Here is a 21,326-nt window from a genome sequence, read left to right on the forward strand (position 1 = left end):
TGAAGATTTATTGGGTATATATTCTCTAACATTAAAGAGTTTTGATACTCTTAATTTCGGTCACTAAAGAAATTTTCAGATAAGAAAAATATCCCAGGTCTTGCTAGATCCCATAGGGTTTTTAATATACATGTACAAGCTATTATGTTCTATAGATCGTTTATCAAATATACATGAAAAAGTATTTTACGCAGTTATTTGTATAAAGTTCTTTTGTTTTATCGTGGTTTGATAACTAGCATCAAATCGCGTTGTATATATCTACACTCTGTGCCATTTTAACAAAGTTTGATCCGGATTTACATTATAAATCCGGATCAGAACTTGCGTTAAATAAGCTGTAAATTAATATAATTAACGTATATATCGGTATATAAGAAAATTAACCACATATAACAAGTTATATGTATGTAGTTTTTAAAATGTTTAATTTTAAGAAAAAAAATTAAAAGTATTAAAATACTACAAATGTTAAATTCATCATTCGACAACATATATTCACTCATATTTATTTCAGTTACACAAAACTAGTATTTATTTGGACAGATTTTGGCCAATAAACGTCGCAATTTTCAGTGCAATATTATTTCTGATGTCCCCGTCTAATAATAAACAAGTGCTAAATGTTACTGTTTGGTAATGCAACATTTTTGTTTCTCATCTTTGGTAAATTTCTTATTGAAATCCTGAATGAGCATCAGCGCTACCTTTGATGACTACCAGTCCTTTCAAAGCTTCTCATGCTTGTGTGCAACCTTCATTTTCCTCCCAAAAAGGAAGATCAACTATAAGTAGCATTTGTGGAAAATACAGCATTTGGAAAAATTGGAAAATAACTTAAAAGCCCCATGAGCTGAAGGTTACTTAGTGGTGTCTCTGACAAGTGGTGCAACCATATAAGTTCTGATGTGGACAATCACAGAGAAAGTGGCAAAATTATGTATACTGTGTTCTTTTGAAGCAGTCATTTTAAATCAATAGTAGAAAAGCCACATTTTGATTTGGTAGATGACTTTAAACATCAATTGCTCCCTATGTATGACATCTGGCATTTGAAATTGTATTCTACAAGCTGTGACACTACCAAGTATTATGACAAATAATTTAACAAACTTTTTATTATAAACCCACACACAGCTGGAATCTGAACAGATTTATCTAGATTTATTTCTGGTCTGTTCAGATTCCAGCTGTGCATGGGTAATTAACAAGGCATCAGAATAAGAAGGTACCACCAAATATTCCACTAATGGATCTAACGATGTTTGAAAACTGTCATGATCAATTCCCACTGGTATTTAAACTTCTTAAAAATCAGAACTTCGTTTTGTAAAGATTTGGATAGACATGCACAAGATGTGTCAATTGGAGCCTTTTCAAAAGCAACTCCTACATCATATCATGATAGCCAGAAGAAGAAAATGTTTGTTCAGTTTGTTTTCAATCAATGAGTAGCACCAGAGGGATAACAAGTATATGATGCAGTTGTATCAAAATACACAGCTTTGACCTGATTTTCAATATTCTACTCTCATGAACACTAGACAATTGCAGGTGCTTATGCTTCTCTTTTTCAGAATGTCATCAACTGCTTCAATTCAATAACAGAAAAAAAGAATTGCAGATGGTCTACATGTCCATGTAAAGTTTTCCATCAGAGTACCACCCCAGTGGTACTCAATTGTTTGTTCTATTGGTTTACATCAAGCTCATGACAAAATGCAACTTCTGAAAAAAAATATGCATTTCTAGATGATATCACTATTCTGTCTAATGCTGATGTAGTTCCAAGAAAGGCTTTGTCTTCAGGATTTGTGATCATAACGCAGCCAAATGAGCAATATTAAAAACAAATTCTAGTCTCTAATATGAAGGCATCCATCTTCAATTAAAGCTTGATTATTGTGTTTCAGCAGACCTTTCTATACTTTAAAGAATAGCTTTAATTTGTATTCCAGTCTTTGTCCAAAGTATAGATACAACTTTCATGATCTTTTAACTAGTATTATAAATTGTAAACTTGTCAATTTGAAATGAGGACAATTTTGTGTCAAGGAATTCAGGCTCATATTACTCATTAAATTTAGCTCATTTTTTGAAAAAAATGTAAAGCATTTTTTATTTCAAAAGTAAAAAATTCTTTTTTAAAAAAAGATTTGTTCAGAATCGCATTCTTTTATCATTTTTTTTTTTTTTATTTTTATTTTTTCATGTAAAGCGCAACATCATTTAGTCATTTTACCAACACGAAAGCGGGTTTACTCACTTACGTATCAGCAAAGAAATAAAAATTGTTACTTTTTAGTTAAAAAAAAAAAAATTAAACAGCTAAACCAAAATAAAACTGATTTCATTTATTACATATTTCATGTCGTGTTTAAAAACTGTATATCCTAAAACATATATAAACCTGTATTTATGTAAAACATTAGCAACTATGTAAAACATCGGCAATTATGTAAAACACTGGCAACTATGTAAAATATTGGTAACTATGTAAAACATTGGCAACTATGTAAAATATTGGTAACTATGTAAAATATTGGTAACTATGTAAAACATTGGCAATTATGTAAAACATTAGCAATTATGTAAAACATTGGCAATTATGTAAAACACTGGTAATTATAGAATGTTATTAAATAAATACAAATATAAACCATATAAACAAGTACAAAATACTTCGACGGTGGAGAACATCTTTTATTGTAAACGGAAATATGTAAACGGAAAATTTGAAAGGGTACTCGTTTCCTGACTTTATATTGTAATACATTAATTACACTAATAGCTACAAAGATTTAAAATTTATTTCCTTGCGTAAAAAACCTAAACTCTCGTTCTAACATCCTTTTACTGGTGAAGTGCAAATGAACGAAAATATAAACTCTTTTTGACAAATTATCCTTGGGTGTTTTTTATGGTGAAAAATCAGTCAAAATGGAAAAAAATGAAGCTCATTGCCGTCGGTGGATCAACAAGATCGTTGAAGCCTCGCACAATAATCGAAGTAATTCGTTATTGTTCTATAATCTATATAATTAAATCGTAAATCTTGAGAAAATCTAATTACTTAGTGACGTTGGGGACAAATGTTAACAGTACCAATGTTAAATGTCTAAATAACTGCAGAAAAAAAAGTAAGAAAGTGCTGACAGAGTAACATCAACACGAAACTGCATGTGGAAGAAACCATCCTAGAAATTGTAAGGCTAATATGTTCTCACCATCAAATTTATATTGAAAACTCTTGGCAATAGAATTCTACTTTTAAAACTCTGGAACTCTATATGACTTTTTGCGGTAAATAAAAGACCTCTGTTAACTAAAGTATGTTGTTCGAAGTTCTTGAGGTGCCGACGCCACCGGGCATATCTTGTTTTTGCGAAATAACTTTTCTCAAATTTACAAGAGAACTTATTTTTTCAAACAAACACTTGAGCTTTCTAGATCGATGGCCCTAGAACTAATTCAAAGAAGTCTTTAGAGTAGAGTAATTTTAATCAAATTTGACTTTCTTTACAACTTTTTAAGCGAATTAACATTACTAAAAAGTTTAGAAAAAAACTCGTATACTTTACACTCTTTTCTCACTCGTTTCATTGCCTGAAATCCACCAAAACAGTTTAAATTAACATTTTCTTTTTTTTTTTTCATGCCGCAATTTTTTTTTTTTTCATGCTGCACACCTTTTAAGTGCAATTTAACACCATTTTTTTTAAAGAGCGTATAAATGAGAAGCATTTTACGGATTATTCAATCCTAAAGATGTTAAGATTTTGCTTGCACAAAGTCAAATAAAATGTTATTAATGAACCTTATTTAACGTTTTTACAATAAAGCAGCTTACATCAAGAATTCAATCGTTATAAGATTAAAGTTATAAATAACAACCTGTAAACCTCACTTATCTGCAGTGTAATCTGCAGGGTAATCTGCAGGGTAATCTTCTAACTAATATCACAACTAAAGTGAAATATTGAAATAAATTTAAAAACGTATTTATAAAGCTCATGTGACAAATAGTTGCTAGGTTGCTAATTTTGTAAACAAATTGTTATAAATGGAATAAAAACTGAAAAAAGGGTAGAAACATCGTTTATTATTTTATTTTCTAGATTTTAGAGGAAACAAAAAAGGTTCCTTGAAATAAATTTTAAACTAAACTCCTCGAGTTTTATAAATAAAATTAATACTTTAATTTTTTTGAAAAGGATTTTCTTTTATCTTATATATAATCAAAAAGTTTTTTTTTTTTTTTCGTTTTTATTTTTGCAAAACAGCGTTCATTTGTTTTAAACAACGCCAAAGATTCAACATAAACCCTAGAATAGCTACGATCTTAAGAAAAAAAGATTTGGTAAAATTTTTTTTTTCGGATGTGCAAGTATATATATATTTTTTTTTACACTAGTTTTGTCGATCCTAATATATCGTGAATGATAATATAATTATATCTTCTATTATTTAAATAATCGTTTTCTTGTTTTGTTTTGTTTTTTTTTTTTTGTTTTTTTTTTAATGTAAAAAGAATTAAGAATGAACCTTTTATTAGAACCATAATCGAAATTTTGAGTTTTACATGTAAAATATGGTTTAACCATCTTGGATGTATTTGCATATAATATCCAATCATCGTGGGTATTCAATTTATCGTCGACTCACTTTTAAAACCTTTTGTCTAGTTTACAAATTTTTTCAGTAGACACTCTAAAGTTAATTTAGGTCAACGATATACACGTTTAAAAAGCAGTTTTATCGTAATTAGCGAACAGACTTTTTAAGTTCCACCCGCCTTTTTAATCCGAAGTTAAAGTATCGTAATTTCTGACGAAACTCAAGAACTACAATTTCGTGGAAAAATAAGTTATTTCAACTAATTTTTTAAAAAGTCACAGTTGTCTAAGAATAATCACAAGCTTGGTTTATATTTTGCTTTAAAAATTATTTAAGTTTTTTAAAAATTAGTTTATCTTAATAATGACTGTATTGATTAATTAGCCCAAAGACGTATTCTTAAGATAAATGTTGTTGGATTAGAATAAAATAATTTTTTTTTATTAAGAACAAATTTGACAGTTGTAACAATAACTTTGTTATGGTAATCAAAACTTTTTTAACACCGATACAAATGGTTTGTTAAAAATTTCAACTTAGTAAGTATTTTTAAAATACTTTTGTTATCAAAATTATTAAATGGATTACTACTACTACTACTACTACTACTACTACTACTACTACTACTACTACTACTACTACTACTACTACTACTACTATTATTATTATTATTATTATTATTATTATTATTATTATTATTATTATTATTATTATATATATATATATATATATATATATATATATATATATATATATATATATATATATATATATATATATATATGTGTGTGTGTGTGTGTGTGTGTATATGACACACACACAACGTTTTTTGGCAAGACAAATAATTATTTAACTGAGAATGTGACATGATCTTACATTTCTTATCAATAACTTCTTATCTTTTGTTTAAAACATGTATTTATGTATTAAATGTATTGAATATCATTTGATGATCGTTGAAATTATTTGTCATGAACCTCGATGAAATCTTGAGTTCGCAACAAATAGTTGCGAACTCAAGATTTAAGATGAGCGATTATTTACTATGATTTCCTACTTTAATGATAATGCGTGACAAAGGTTTTGCTTGAGTATAACAGATGTTTTAAGCCACTTATTTATTAGTTATCTTTAAAAATTAATTACTGCGCAATTTTGATCAAAAATAGAACTTGCTTAATTTTTACGATTAAGGGAATAAGTAATTTTCAACAAATATTTCCAATTTTATTTATGCAAAACTTAAACCATCGATTTTTGTGATTGTAAAAATACATTTATTATTTTTAAAATGAAAAATCAAAACAACTAAGCGGTAAGAACAACTTCGAATATTGCAAAAATTATTAAGTTTTTTTTTTTTTCGTGGACGTGAGACTTTAATATAGTTGAAACTTAATTGATGTAATTTCTAACCGAATGGAATACACATCATTGTACAGTTATATCAAAAGAAGGATATAAAAGTATTTCCGCTGGTAGGTGGAACATTTCACTCTTACTTAATACCTTTCATTATTTTAACAATAGAAAATTTGTCCTAACTTAATAATCCGGAAGCATTTACTTAGCATCATTTTGATTAAAAAGTTCAAAATTATCAGGGCTATAGTTAGTTAATTTACCAAGGCCTTAAGTATCAGTTCAACTTAGTATTTTAAAAATGAAAAAAAAGTATATTCCGAACGGAAGTTTTGATGCAGCACCAACAAGGTGTAAAGATCAAATATTCATTCTCAATAGGAGGTCGAAAAGGAATGGATTATATTGCGTAGTTATTAATTAATTAATAAGAAAAAGGAAGAATTTCTGTAATAAAGAAACATCAACCGCAAAAGTGTAAATAGCCACTTGTTTTAATAAGACGATTTAATTTCGTACTTTGTTTCGCTAGAGAATCGAGATGCTTAATAGCGCCTAATTACCCTGCTCGTCTTACGCAAAAAAACAAAGAAATGTTTATTTGTTCAAAAAATAAAATAATACTTTTTTCTAAGGTCTGAAGTTCCCGAAAAACGGTTTTTCGGTTCTTCGGTATTTTTCGGGGAATCGAAAGGAATCGAAGGTTTCGGTTCTTTATCAGAATCGGAATCGAAATTTACCGAAATTTCGAATCTTGCCTAAAATAAGGAATCGAAAAGAACCGAAGTTATCGGTTCCTTATCAAATTAGGAACCGAAATTTACCGAAGGAACCGTTTTTCGGTAATTCCAGTCTCTGAAATGAATCACAGTCTCAAAGTCTACTACAAAGAGCTAAAAAAAAGGAAACTTGTACTTGAATCACCAATGAAAAAATCACCAATGAAAAAAAACCCTATATATGATGCATCTAAAGATTTATTTAATACTGAACCTAGTGATAGTTCTACTAGCGTAGCTTATAGCAGTGCTAGTAGTAGTCGCAAGGGCAGCAAGGACAGTGTCACTGATCTCACTGATAGTGATTTAGAATAACTGTATTTTTCAACTGTATTTCAACTGTATTTTTGAAAATAAAAATTAAAAAAATTCAAGTTTTTCAATTCTTAGTAACAATTTCGATTCTTTGTAGCATTTTTGATTTTTTGCGATATTTCCCGCTAAGAACCGAAATTGGAACCAAAATTCCAATTTCGGTTCTTAGCGGTTCTTAGCAATTCCAAAATTCCCGCTAGGAATCGAAAAGAACCGAAGTTATCGGTTCTTTATCAGAATCGGAATCGAAATTTACCGTAATTTCGATTCTTTCTTAAAATAAGGAATCGAAATTTACCGAAATTTCGAATCTTGCCTAAAATAAGGAATCGAAAAGAACCGAAGTTATCGGTTCCTTATCAAATTAGGAACCGAAATTTACCGAAGGAACCGTTTTTCGGTAATTCCAGTCTCTGAAATGAATCACAGTCTCAAAGTCTACTACAAAGAGCTAAAAAAAAGGAAACTTGTACTTGAATCACCAATGAAAAAATCACCAATGAAAAAAAACCCTATATATGATGCATCTAAAGATTTATTTAATACTGAACCTAGTGATAGTTCTACTAGCGTAGCTTATAGCAGTGCTAGTAGTAGTCGCAAGGGCAGCAAGGACAGTGTCACTGATCTCACTGATAGTGATTTAGAATAACTGTATTTTTCAACTGTATTTCAACTGTATTTTTGAAAATAAAAATTAAAAAAATTCAAGTTTTTCAATTCTTAGTAACAATTTCGATTCTTTGTAGCATTTTTGATTTTTTGCGATATTTCCCGCTAAGAACCGAAATTGGAACCAAAATTCCAATTTCGGTTCTTAGCGGTTCTTAGCAATTCCAAAATTCCCGCTAGGAATCGAAAAGAACCGAAGTTATCGGTTCTTTATCAGAATCGGAATCGAAATTTACCGTAATTTCGATTCTTTCTTAAAATAAGGAATCGAAATTTACCGAAATTTCGAATCTTGCCTAAAATAAGGAATCGAAAAGAATCGAAGTTATCGGTTCCTTATCAAATTAGGAACCGAAATTTACCGAAGGAACCGTTTTTCGGTAATTCCAGTCTCTGCTTTTTTCTTTCGCTGCCTTAGTTTTGTACCACCTTCATAATCTTTTTTTTAAATCAGTAAATCCTTTCAACTTGAAAGGGAAAATAGTGATTTGTTTAATTGTTCGATATATAAAAGAAACCACTCGTGGTGTGACCTAACAAAGTTCCTATGCTGTAAGAGAGTCCTAATGTAACATATGACAAACTTTGTATATTGTAATATAATTATTTACTTATTTTTTTAATCATTTTTAAATAATAACCAGACATCTAGTCAAAACAAAAAAATTATTTTCCCAAATATTTATTTTACAATATACAAAATTTATCATTTGTTAGATTGGGACTTTCTCACAGCTTAGAACTTTGTTAGCTCACACCACGGTAGATTGCGGTCAAAGAAATTCTTTACCTTGAAAGGGAGCATGTTTTCTTTTTTTGCAACAAGGAATTATAGAAGAATATGGACGGCTTCCTAAATACAAATTTAAATATCAAGCTACTTATATTCAAGTTCGATAAATTTACTTCGTAAATTGGATTGCTTTTTAAAAAAGTAATTTATAAAATGCAGGTGAAAATTCTTTTTCTTCTTTTTCGTCGTTATCGAACGACCAAATGCAGCGTTTATTAATTCAAAATTGAAATTAATTAGAGATTTGCATCTTAACCTTTAAGCGGATCCATTTATTAATGAAAAAATGTGGAGCGCTCTTTGCTTCAACTAATACAGAAAAACAACAAAACAAAAAAACAGAAGAAATAGCTACGATTAACATTTTAGAGAAAAGTATTTTATTTAAAAAAAAAAACAAAAAAACAAAACAACTCAAAAGCTTTCAAATTTCACACTAAAAACTGTGTAGATTTTAACACAAATAATTTTAAAATGCTGAAAACGAATAACTGTCATCTTTAAAAATTACCTTTCTTGGTGTTTATTTCCGGAACAAACGGGAAAATACATTTAAAACGGTCGGAATAGTGGTTCGAGGTTATTCCAGGAGTGCCATTATTATTATTTTGACCTGATAAACACCTGGAAAATGTAATATAGCCCCAACTTTTACCTTTTTTTAGTCATCTTTATTAAATAATATCTAACAAAAATGAATGCAAAAAACCATTGGTACAAAAGTGAATCTTGAAAATTACAGTCAATCTCAATATCAAATTTTGTCATTACCATTGTCTTAAAACATTTGGTACATTCTTTTGTGATGAACCACAACCACATTGTCTGTCTTTAAAGTTTACAAAATCTCCACTCAAAGGATTCATAAGGTTAATAGACACTTGGATCTATAATAAAATGACACAATAAAGTATTTTTTTTTTTTTTTGGAAAAAGACAATTAGATTTGTTTTGGTAAAAAAGAACCTCTTAGTGTAAATTGAGTAAAATTAAAAGCAAACCAGGCTTTCTTTATAAACATCTTCAAGTATAACTGATAACTTGGCAGAAAGATCTTCAAGATTCTCACAACAGCTGATTTCCATTAACTGCTATAAACAAACAAACAAAAAGTTTTATCCACAGAAACAATTCACTTTCAATCTTTAGAGTATTATTAAATTATATAAATCATTTCAGCTATATACGCTAGATATATTTCAAAATTTAAAATGTATGTAAATGCAGATGTCATATATAAAGACACCCTAACATACCCTGCTTCCTTCTAACTGTTCTAAAACACTTCTCAGCCTTCTTCGTTGTGATCTGCACTTTTTTTGGCATGATTGACCATCTGTTATTAAAGTTGAATTTGAAATATTCCCATTTTCTTTAATTTCTATCAGGCTGCACTTTTCCATACTTATTTGTTAGTTCAGACACAAATTTACAAGAATCATATCTTTTGTAGTATTGTTTACTAAAATATTAAATACAATATGAATAAACATCTGTTTATATATGTATACAAATACAAATATATATATATGTATACTTTTAATGGAATTAATTTTCAATTGAAATCTTTTTTTAAAAAATTCATGATTTTGTATATATTTTTTCTATATGATTTACAATGTCTTATAAATAACATTTTAATATCTATGTATATAAATAAAATATACAAAAATTTTTACAATATTGTAAATTCACTTCCTAAAAAAATAAAATTGATTTCCTTTAATGTAACTTTTTCTGGGCCCAATATTGCTTCAAGATCTTACATAACCAATCTAAGAAAAATAGCAAATACAATTAAAATCTCAAAAATAACTTTTTAAAAGAGAAATAAATTTTAGGAAAATTAACACGAACTAGATTCAAATGTTAACACATTCAAAAAAATTTAATTTATAAGAAACATGAACAGTTGATTTAAAACCTATAACTATTTATATTCAAATAAATCATACAAATATATGAGCTATTTAAAAGTCCTACATTAAACGATTAAAAAAAGCAAAACATTTTAACTTGAGAATGAAACAATGAGTTTTTATTGTCAGGCTTAAAAGAAAAAGAAGAGGTTTAAAAGAAAACGAAGTTTTTAACAACCAACTTTGTATCTGAGTTGAACATCTCCACAACAAACATTTTATGCTAAATTATTTTCAAAGAACAACTTAAAAATTACAAATATCAAAAGAAATTTGATTTAATTTGAAAGAGTTCACTTTAAAAAAAATAAATAAATATTATAGTGTATCAAAGGAAAAAAAAACTTTTTAAACAATGAAGATAATAAAAGATTATGGATTACACCAACATGCAACAAGTAATTCAAATTGGAGTAAAATTTGAGAGTTAACTTCACAATAGCTATTTGCTACAATCCAAAAAACAGAAAGAAAAAAATTACTTGGCCCTATATATTTATTATTCATTTATTCTATAAAAATGTCTGCCCACCAGATTATTTCCAAATACAAAATTGAAATAAAAAAAACCTCATTCTTTAAAAGGTATATCATAAATGTTTTTAATAAGGTGTATAAAGACATTATTACAAACAATGAGATTAATGTGTCTTTGATTAAATTTGATTAGCTGCTTGACTAGTATATTAAAATTATTTGTCAAATACGACAGATTACATTATAATATAGTGTGCCTCAATAAAAATTTTTCATTTAAGCAGGTGACTGAAAATAAACATTTACTGACAATTTTTAGTTTACTAATAAAACAAAAAAACTTTTTATGAATCAACTATTACTTTTTTAACTAGCAAATCTATTTAAACTTTTTTAGCATTGCTAGAATCTGAATGAATAGATACTGACTGCAACTCTAAGACCAATATAACTTCATGATATTTAAAGAATGCAAGACTAAACTATGATGATGATGATGATGATGATGATGATGATGATGATGATGATGATGATGATGATGATGATGATGATGATGATGAGAAGGAGGAGGATAATGATAATGAGGATGATGTGATGATGATGATGATGATGATGATGATGATGATGATGATGATGATGATGATGATGATGATGATGAAATGATGATGATGATGATGATGTGATGATGATGATGATGATGATGATGATGATGATGATGATGATGATGATGATGATGATGATGATGATGATGATGATGATGATGATGATGATAAATAATAGTAAAAACAATAATAATAATAATAAAAATGATGATAATAATAATAAAAATGATGATAATAATAATGATAATAATGATAATAATAATGATAATAATAAAAATAATAATAATAACAATAACAATAATAATAATAATAATAATAATAATAATAATAATAATAAAAATAATAATAATAATAATAATAATAATAATAATAACAATAATAATGATGATAATAATAATAATGATAACAATAATAATGATAATAATAATAATGATAATAATAATAATAATATTAATAAAAATAATAAAAACAATAAATAAATAATAATAACAAAGAATACTAATGATAATAATAATGATAATACATGGATTTATGAACACACATATTTACATATACTAACATGTATAATGTTTATCAAGTATATATGAGGCCTTATCTACATTTAAGTACTCTTTCTATAGCACAGTTAAAAGTGTTGCCTTTAATTGTCAAATAAAAACATCTTAAAAAGTACTAATCAGATTATCTTAAAACTTTATATCTTGTTTGACAAATTTTAAAACTGAAAAGAGATGTAAGATGCAGTTGATACCGATTCAAAAAATAATATATATTTGTCACTATAAAGAAACAGAGTATTGTACAACACATTTACTTTTTAAAAAAAACAATGCTTACGGTGTCATAGCTATGATGCTATCTTGATTAGTGGTTTTATCAACAAAATCAGGATTAAATGAATAACACACATACACAAAGAAAAAAAAACATTTCCAATATATTAACCTTTCATAGGCTTTGTCTTAAAACAATACATTTTTATATTTCATTATTTTCATGTCATAGTTTCATTCAATTAAAAAAAATATATATTTACAATGAATACACACTTAAAATATAAATATTATTGTCATTCTCATTACTATTATTATTGTTGCTATTATTATTATTATTATTATTATTATTATTATTATTATTATTATTATTATTATTATTATTATTATTATTATTATTATTATTATTATTATTATCATTAATACTATTATTATTATTATTATTATTATTATTATTATTATTATTATTATTATTATTATTATTATTATTATTATTATTATTACTACTATTATTATTATTATTATTATTATTATTATTATTATTATTATTATTATTATTATTATTATTATTATTATTATTATTATTACTATTATTATTATTATTATTATTATTATTATTATTATTATTATTATTATTATTATTATTATTATTATTACTATTATTATTATTATTATTATTATTATTATTATTATTATTATTATTATTATTATTATTATTATTATTATTATTATTATTATCATTGTTACTATTTTGTTATGATAATTATTTTATATAATAATACCATTACATTACTATTATTATCATTATTACTGTTGTTAATGCTGCTATTATTATTGATTTTATTGATAATACATGCAAATTGAGATGTTACATGTTGCTTACACATAAATTAACTGTGAAATTTATGTCAGACACAGTCAAAAAATTTCTAGAAATGATTTTCACATAAGTCTAAAACTCTAGTAAAAACAATCTGCACAGTGAAATACTAATGCTATTTAATTATGACTGTTTTTTCACCTTTAGGATATAGGAATATATTTATATAAACTATAATATAAACATATATGTATGTATGTATGTATATATGTATGCATGTATGTATGTATATATGTATGTATATATGTATGCATGCATGTATGTATGTATATATGTATGTAGGTATGTATGTATGTATATATGTATGTATGTATGTATGTATGTATGTATGTATGTATGTATGTATGTATGTATGTATGTATGTATGTATGTATGTATGTATGTATGTATGTATGTATGTATGTATGTATGTATGTGCGTGTGTGTGTGTGTGTATGTATGTATGTATGTATGTATGTATGTATGTATGTATGTATGTATGTATGTATGTATGTATGTATGTATGTATGTATGTATGTATGTATGTATGTGTGTGTATGTATGTATGTATGTATGTAAAACATTTAAACAAATTGACACTGAACTCAAATTTACTTATAAAATTGACAATGAAATCAAATTTAATTATAAATACAAATACAATAGTATACAACTGCATTTTAATTTATACATACTGTGTATAAATTATATAAAATTATGTTATTCTGTGCCATTTTAAAGCCAAATAAATTACATCCTAAAGAAATCACCTTTGATATTTTTATAGAACTTCAAAAAAAAGTTTTTAAATATATAGCAAGTAGTTTGTGTTAAAATGCAGCTCTAAATTTATATATAAACACATTTATTTATCACAAAAATGTTTTTATACTCTATAACTAGTGACTGAAGGAAACAAATAAATATTTCTTACACTTAAGTTAAAAAACATCCATCAATTGTTTAAGAAATGCAATCAAAATTGAGTCCCACCTGCCTTCTAAAAGTACACACAGAGTATCTATAGAGAAATATATGGTACAACAAAAATGAAAAAATAAAAACGTATGATTATGCACAAAAAAAAAAAAAAAAAAAAAAAAGATTGAAAAGAATTTCATGAAAAAGATTATACAAATAAATATGATAATTGTTCTACATGCGTTTTTCAAAACTGCAGTATATCATTATCTGATTAGTTATGTATAAAATAAATTTAGTTGTTTATTTGTAATCTTATGTAAATAAATTTAGCTATTTTTTTGTAATCTTAGCTCACTGTGTTGAACATCGAAATTTGAATTCTTTGAGAATTTTTAAAATAAAACAGACTTATTGTTTTCTCTATGAATAAAGAAGACTTATTACGAGAGTTTATACATAGCCAGAGACATACTTTTGTAGAAAGCTTTTCTTCATATTTGTTTATATTGCATACAATCATTTCAGTCCTAAAAAAAGTACTTTCTCTCTTTTTATTCATAGATAAAGAAAACTCATAATAAATTTTATAAATCGCGTAAGTGCAAGTCCATACTTTTATCTTCCTTCCTTAGTGACAATATGGTCATTATAAAAACTGTTTCTTATGGTTACATTATGGAATTATGTTATATATATTTAGCTCAATAAATATGTAAAATGACGTTCTTTTTTTTTTTTTTTGAAGTTTATTTTTCTTTTAGTATTACGGCGGCAAAAAAAAAAGTTTGTTTTATTATTGTTCGTTTTATTGAATTTCGTGTAATCGATTAAAATTCTGTTTGTTTATTCATTTTGTATCGCGTTTGATGTTTCAACTCACACCAATTTCATGCATATATATTCTTTGTTTGAATAAAATATATTGTTTAAATTAATTTACCATAAAATAAATCAGACGTAATGAATTATCTTCTAAAATTAATAGACTTCTATTAGTTTTATGAAAGAAGAAATACGTCTCGCAAAATGATAGACATTTCTATTTACATGTAGTTTGCACGTGACTGTCAATTATGCAACTTCAAGTTTCCTATCTATTATGCAAGAGGGGTTTTTTAACTTAAACTTTTGCCTAGTTCTTTTGTGTACAGTAGCTTAACGTTACTAAGTTATTATGTTTACAGTACACGAATCTTTAAAATTTGAGTTTTTATTTGGTTTTTAGGGTATTATTTAAATTTTTTTTTTTTTTCTTTCTTTCTTTCTTTTTTTCAAGGTAATAGTAACAAAGGAATTAAAGTAAACTACGTAAAAATACTTGGTGTTATTGTTGAAAAGTATTTTATTTAATTGTTTAAAAATATTTAAGTTTACTGTTAAACCATTTTGTCACATGTTTTGGTAATATCATGTTAATAGCATGCGCATGTGGTTTTCAGGATTTAAAAGAACGCTATTTTTTACTTTTGAGATTTTTTGAATATTCTCATACACTCTTTGAAATAAACTCAATGTTTCTCTATCTTCTAACTATTTTTTGCTACCGTTGTTGTTGTTAGCGATTTTCTAATAAGTTTGTTTTATATGTTTGTTTTTACAAAAGTATAGAAATAAATTCTTTCATGATCAACTAAGTTCAAAGTTTAGTCAATCTACAATCTGTTAAGGGTGCGCGTGCTTGCGTGTGTAAATCGCACTAAGCAACCTTATTTTTAACTAAGTTATTTATGAGCGATAATGTGAGATGCGATAACATCGAGATATTTTTATCTTTATCTAAGAAATAAGTATACATTTTATCGATTTCTTTCTTTCTTAGTGTGCTTATTAGGATTTCATTGTCGGATCCAGGAGAGGTGTAACTAAAATCGGACAGTTTAATTTTATACGGAAAAAAATATAAAAAGAGGTAAAAAGTCAAAACAAAGTCAAAAACTTAAAACAAATAAAAAATTTACAGCTCAAAACCTTTGAGCGCCTCGTGACCCAACGTTTTTAAGGGTTTAATAGCAACCTTTTTTTTTTTTTTTTGATAGTGCGGGTATTCATACTAATCAATGATATATTATATATACTAGATGTCTAACTTCGATCCGAAAAGTGAAGCCGTGGAAGCCATTTCTAATTCGGGCAAAAACATGCATTTTTAACTTTTATTTCGCGCGTCGGATATAGCTTTTGCCCTTATTACAAATGGCAGATTCAATTTGTAAACAAAAAAAGAGGCTTCACTTTTCGTCCAATAAAATCCCGCAAGTTAGACATCTAGTATATATAATATATGATTGATACTAATACCTTCCTCGATTAGTCACTGGCTAGGATTAGCAAGTGTGGTGGATACCTTCCTCGATTCGTCACTGGTTAGGATTAGCAAGTGTGGTGGATATCGCGTATGGTGGGTAACGAATTGGGTATTAGGGTAGAACGAAAAAATTAACTTTCTGCAAAATTCAATATGATACCAATAAAGCATTGCCTCTTATCCAAAAAGTTGTCTGGAACGGAATATCCTCGGAATTAGATTCTTGGCAGTAAAATTATGCAAAGCCCCAGACCACAGATACTTTAAATTGTCAGCTATTTTCAACAACTTCGTAGTTACATCTAGACGATCTTTCCGCTCTCAATTCGGTTTTGCAACCAGCATTTTTTGAATAATTGTTCTGTCAGTTTTCATTTACTTTACTTTTGCAGTTTTTTTTTAAGTAGATGCAACATGATCAAAATTTTCCAGTGGTTACAAAACATACTTTTTATTGATAAATTTACCTTCTACTGGAAATATAATGTATTTATATTTCCAGTAGAAGGAATTATATATACTGGAGGAATATTTCCAGTATATATACTTAATTATATATACTTTTTTATATATACTTAATATATACTTACTATTTTATATATACTTATATATACTTAATTATATATATATATATATATATATATATATATATATATATATATATATATATATATATATATATATATATATATATATATATATATATATATTAAATTGATAAATTTACCTTCTACTGGAAATATAATGTAATTATATTTCCAGTAGAAGGTAAATTTATCAATTTAAAAAAAAAAAAATGGTTATCTTCAAATAGTTGGAAATTCGTTAGACATTTTATACCATTAAAAAAAATTTTTTTAAATACTTTTTAAACTATTTTGAAACATTTCGGGTCGCATCTCAGAAATCAAACAATTTTTTTTTCAATTTTTATGCTAAGTACACCAACGTTTAAGCTCGAGTTTAACGAAAACTTTATTTTTTCACCCCACCCTATTGATTATAACGAAATTGAGTTCGCGCAGACGCGCTTGAGTGGGCAAATCGTTTTCATTTGTATGAACAACTGTGTTTGTATGAGTATTGGGTTTCAATTATATTGTGTTTTTATATTTTCGGCGTCTGAGTGGGATGTCCGATCAACTGTAAAATTACCGATTTTAACAAGCGATGAGAAAATATTCTTACAAAAATAGGAAATTTGCGTAACGTTAAATCTCTGCAAAATAAGACAGAATTTTTTTCCCGTTATACACGTGGTACTCGTTATACGTGTATTCTATCAATTGTCGAGTGTAAATAGAGTTTTTAGGATTACGGAGGTTTCATATTTTTGCTTGCTAAAAATTGTATAACTGCATGACGCAAATATAGAATTCAGCATGATTTTGTTATTAGCTTTTTAGCAGTCTATATTTACAAACACTGACAAGAGTTGTGCAAATAAAATGTCGTCTTTTTAGTTGTCTTTCTTTTTGTATATTATAATATTACTCGTTATTATCCACAGTAATGGTGTCCCTTAACTTTGAAACTCGTAATTAACTTAATGCATAAAATAAAGGAAATCAATCCATAACCCCATGTTTGCATAAATTCCATAACTGAAATTTATGATTTGAATTCGTCTTCAAAACTTCAGAGGAAGTTGTTTAACAAATGGGAGTTTCTGAGTGGAATTGCGAGAAATTTTTTTTTTTAAATAGCACTTAACATTTTTTTAAATAACATACTGCCTTCTCCGAGTAAAGATTTCTTTAAAATTTGTTTTATATATATATATACACCACTTGTGTATCTCCGCCCACAAAGAAACCCGCACTCAAGAAGGTTCATTAACGAAAAAAAGGTTCCTTTTATTAACCCTTCGTTCATCTATTATATACATAGAATAAAAACAAGTTTTTAAATTTAGTTTTATTAATCTCATTAAAAATACGGGCTCGAAATAAGCTTAGCATGCTTCGTAAATCATTAAAGGTGACGTTCATTCTATTCACTTTATTATGCTCAACTGCGTACTTATTGCTTTGCATTCTTCTTTTTTTAGATTATAACTACGCATTTTAATGTTGTTCAATAAAAAGAAAAATTTTTATAAAAAGGACAGCCTGAACTTTCTTTCGCATAACTGTGAACTACTTCACCTACTAAGATGCATGAGCAAATATACCACTTTAAGTCGATATGAAATTTACGTAAGACATACCTTACGGTCAATATCATATACTCCTACACTAAAAATTTTTTTTTTTTTGCAGCGATTCAAAATGAAAAAAAATGATAAAGCACTATCCTTGAACGAAAATGCAACAACGTTTTAAAGTTGTTAAATTAAAGATTTAACAACTTTTGAAAATGTTACACTTTCCCTGAAGGATAGCGAAATTTTTATAAACTTCAGTAGAGAATGTTTCTGAAGAGTTATATAAACGACAATGATCCTTCGGAATGAGTCAGAAGAATCATTCTCTACCACAGTTCACTAATTTTAATAATTTAAACTTGTCAGGTGTATAAATATATTACTCTCTATCCTCCTTAAGTGCTGTTAAAACCACAACATGACTTTTGAAAATATAAAAATCTAGAAAACCAGTATAGTTAGATATAATTAGCATAATAATGCGCATTAACACTGCAACAGGTTAATTAGCGTACAATTTAAACGTGAACTTTGATTTTTAAGAAAAGCTATGATATTACACAATTGCATTTATTATAGCCCCCGCTCTTTAGAATCCTAAAGGATTGGAAAAAGCTATTATAAACCTATTTATTATTAACCCCTAAGGTTGATTTTTTTCCGCCTTTAATTTGAAAGGCTACTTAATTCATTCAATCAATATTTTTCTTTAATTAAAACATATTAGTTGAGAAATCATATTAGTTGAGAAATCAATTAAAAAATTTCAGGGAGAACGAGGGTTGTAGGAATATATTGTCTAATGAAAAACATGAAGATGGATGAGTCATTATTTGCGGTTGTTTTTGGAAAACCAGATCTTTGATTTAAGTAAAGTTGAGGAGGTTTTAAGAAAAGAGAGACATCGTGACATTTCAAAATAAAAATATTGAGGATTTTTTTAAGAATATTTAAAACAAATTGTTTTTTATCTTTTAACTATTTTAAAATGATGTTTTCGCAGTAAACGAAATTATTCATAGAAATACGTAAATAACTTTTTTCATTTATACAGCCAAGATTAGAAAACTCTTTTTCTAATCTTGACTGTACAAATGAAAAAGATTATTTTTATATATTTTTACGAATAATTTAATTTACTTTGAAAGCTTCCCAGATCTTTTATAATAAAAATTGCTTTAATTCAAGTTGGATTTTTGGACCTTGTAGTTTGTGACTGTGAAATCATATTTTGCATTTATTGAAGAAAATCCAGTATTCTCAATTGAATTAGTTTCAACACAGGGATGATATTATGTTTGCTGAAATATGAACTGCCTAGTTCCGAAAACTTGTCTTTCAGCTGCTTGGGATCTGAAGAGCTGCTTTTTAAGCCAGGGATCAAGAAGTGTTGCCTCTGCTAAATGGAATATGGTTTCTAAGTCAGAAAAATGCTCCTTAATTGATTTTTTCGAAAGTTTTAAATTCCCTTCATTTAATTGTTATCTGAAGGAATGTCAAATGAAAAATTCATGATGATTATCACGATTGAATCTTTCACTTCAATTTGCGATCAAAAAGGATCTTTTTGATAAGAATCTTTTTAATCGCAAGTTAAAATGAATGATTCAGACACCCAGCAAATTTGTAAATACACTTTGGTTTTTTGAAAGCTCCTTTTATATTTACGGTATCTTAAGCAGACTATGATCTTGTCTTTTAGCTCCTACTCTCGTGCAACATTCCCAAGTCTCTGAAACATTTTTTAAAACGGAGTATTTTGTATCAAACTTAAAGAATAACGAGCAGAACTTGATTCGCTTGTTATACTAAAAACGTTTCATAAAAAGTTCATTACGGTAATAGTTTGAAACAAAATTTCGGCCAAAACCGAACAATAAAAAGTTGCCGAATTTTCAGTTTCGTTCTAAAAACCAATACCAAAATTTCCGTACATTAGCTGTAATGTTTTCCGTAGCAGCAAGTCTCGTCCACTACAAATATCGCAAAAATTATTTCGTTTATTTGCACAGATCTGAGGCATAACAATATATTTGCACAAAAAAATATTAAAGAAATTGTCAAACTTGCCAAGCAACAGCTGCTGTCACTCTTATACCATATGATGATGTAATATTAGTTGTAATATAGATATAGTAATATGTATCATCTTGGAACGCGTAGGGGTTTTCTATTAGTCTTCAAAACTGATTATATAATCTCTAGTGAAGTTGCATAATACGCTTCATAAACCTTGTTTCATAGTTGATTGCTTATATAATGGTACAATGGTTGTTCAAAAGGTTACTAAAGTTATGTACACTGCAGGCCAAAAGTTTCCGGACACTTGGATTTTGTTTATTTTTTTAATTAAAACTCCCATAATTATTTCAATAAAATTCAAATATCATATTTATTTTATAAAAGATACTTATAGTTACTATTTAAGAAAAAAAAAGACAAAAAATGAAATAAAAAAATACTATCAACACTATTATTATTAAACTGTCTTTTCGTCAAAAATTAACTCACGAGTTTTTATCACTTTTTTTGCGATCCGTGGCATCCTATTTATTAATTTACTTATTATTTCGGATATAATTTTTTCATTGTTTTCTAGAACTGTTTTATATTGTTCTTTTTTCATAATACCCTCAATTTTGACTAGGTCACCTACACCAGCTGAAGAAAAACATCCCCTTACCATAACTGACCCACCACCATGCTTGATGTCGGCACTAAACACTCTGTGATAATTTTTTCTTTTGCTGTTCTTCTGATGTAAATTTTATATAAAAATATCA

At 26.9% G+C, this 21,326-nt stretch overlaps 1 protein-coding gene and 1 long non-coding RNA gene across 4 annotated transcripts in view; both read right to left on the minus strand.

The window, feature by feature from the left end:
* Positions 1-10,006, minus strand: part of LOC145182280 (cGMP-dependent 3',5'-cyclic phosphodiesterase-like) — a 29,847-nt gene extending 19,841 nt beyond the window's left edge. For both annotated transcript variants that reach the window (XM_090078866.1, XM_090078867.1), the window contains exons 1-5: positions 9,795-10,006; positions 9,540-9,629; positions 9,310-9,425; positions 9,050-9,162; positions 8,536-8,598 (exon numbers count right to left, since the gene is read on the minus strand). In XM_090078866.1, the coding sequence (XP_089934992.1) occupies positions 8,536-8,598; positions 9,050-9,162; positions 9,310-9,425; positions 9,540-9,629; positions 9,795-9,941 (529 nt within the window). In that variant the 5' untranslated portion in view covers positions 9,942-10,006. The remainder of the gene's footprint in view (positions 1-8,535; positions 8,599-9,049; positions 9,163-9,309; positions 9,426-9,539; positions 9,630-9,794) is intronic.
* A 119-nt stretch (positions 10,007-10,125) lies between these two features.
* LOC149891754 (uncharacterized) lies at positions 10,126-15,017 on the minus strand. 2 transcript variants are annotated; one of them, XR_016449835.1, is made up of 3 exons: positions 14,706-15,017; positions 14,103-14,168; positions 10,126-10,313 (listed from the first exon to the last, which is right to left on the minus strand). It is a non-coding gene; the product is annotated as an uncharacterized LOC149891754 (long non-coding RNA). The 2 variants fall into 2 exon arrangements; XR_016449834.1 differs by having other exon boundaries at positions 14,103-14,189; positions 14,706-15,011.
* Between the last annotated feature and the right edge of the window lie 6,309 nt (positions 15,018-21,326).

This window comes from Hydra viridissima, unplaced genomic scaffold, assembly GCF_058129835.1.
Source record: "Hydra viridissima isolate aposymbiotic clone 2 unplaced genomic scaffold, HvirCarnegie_v1 scaffold_2, whole genome shotgun sequence".
Classification (NCBI taxonomy): Eukaryota; Metazoa; Cnidaria; class Hydrozoa; order Anthoathecata; family Hydridae; genus Hydra; species Hydra viridissima.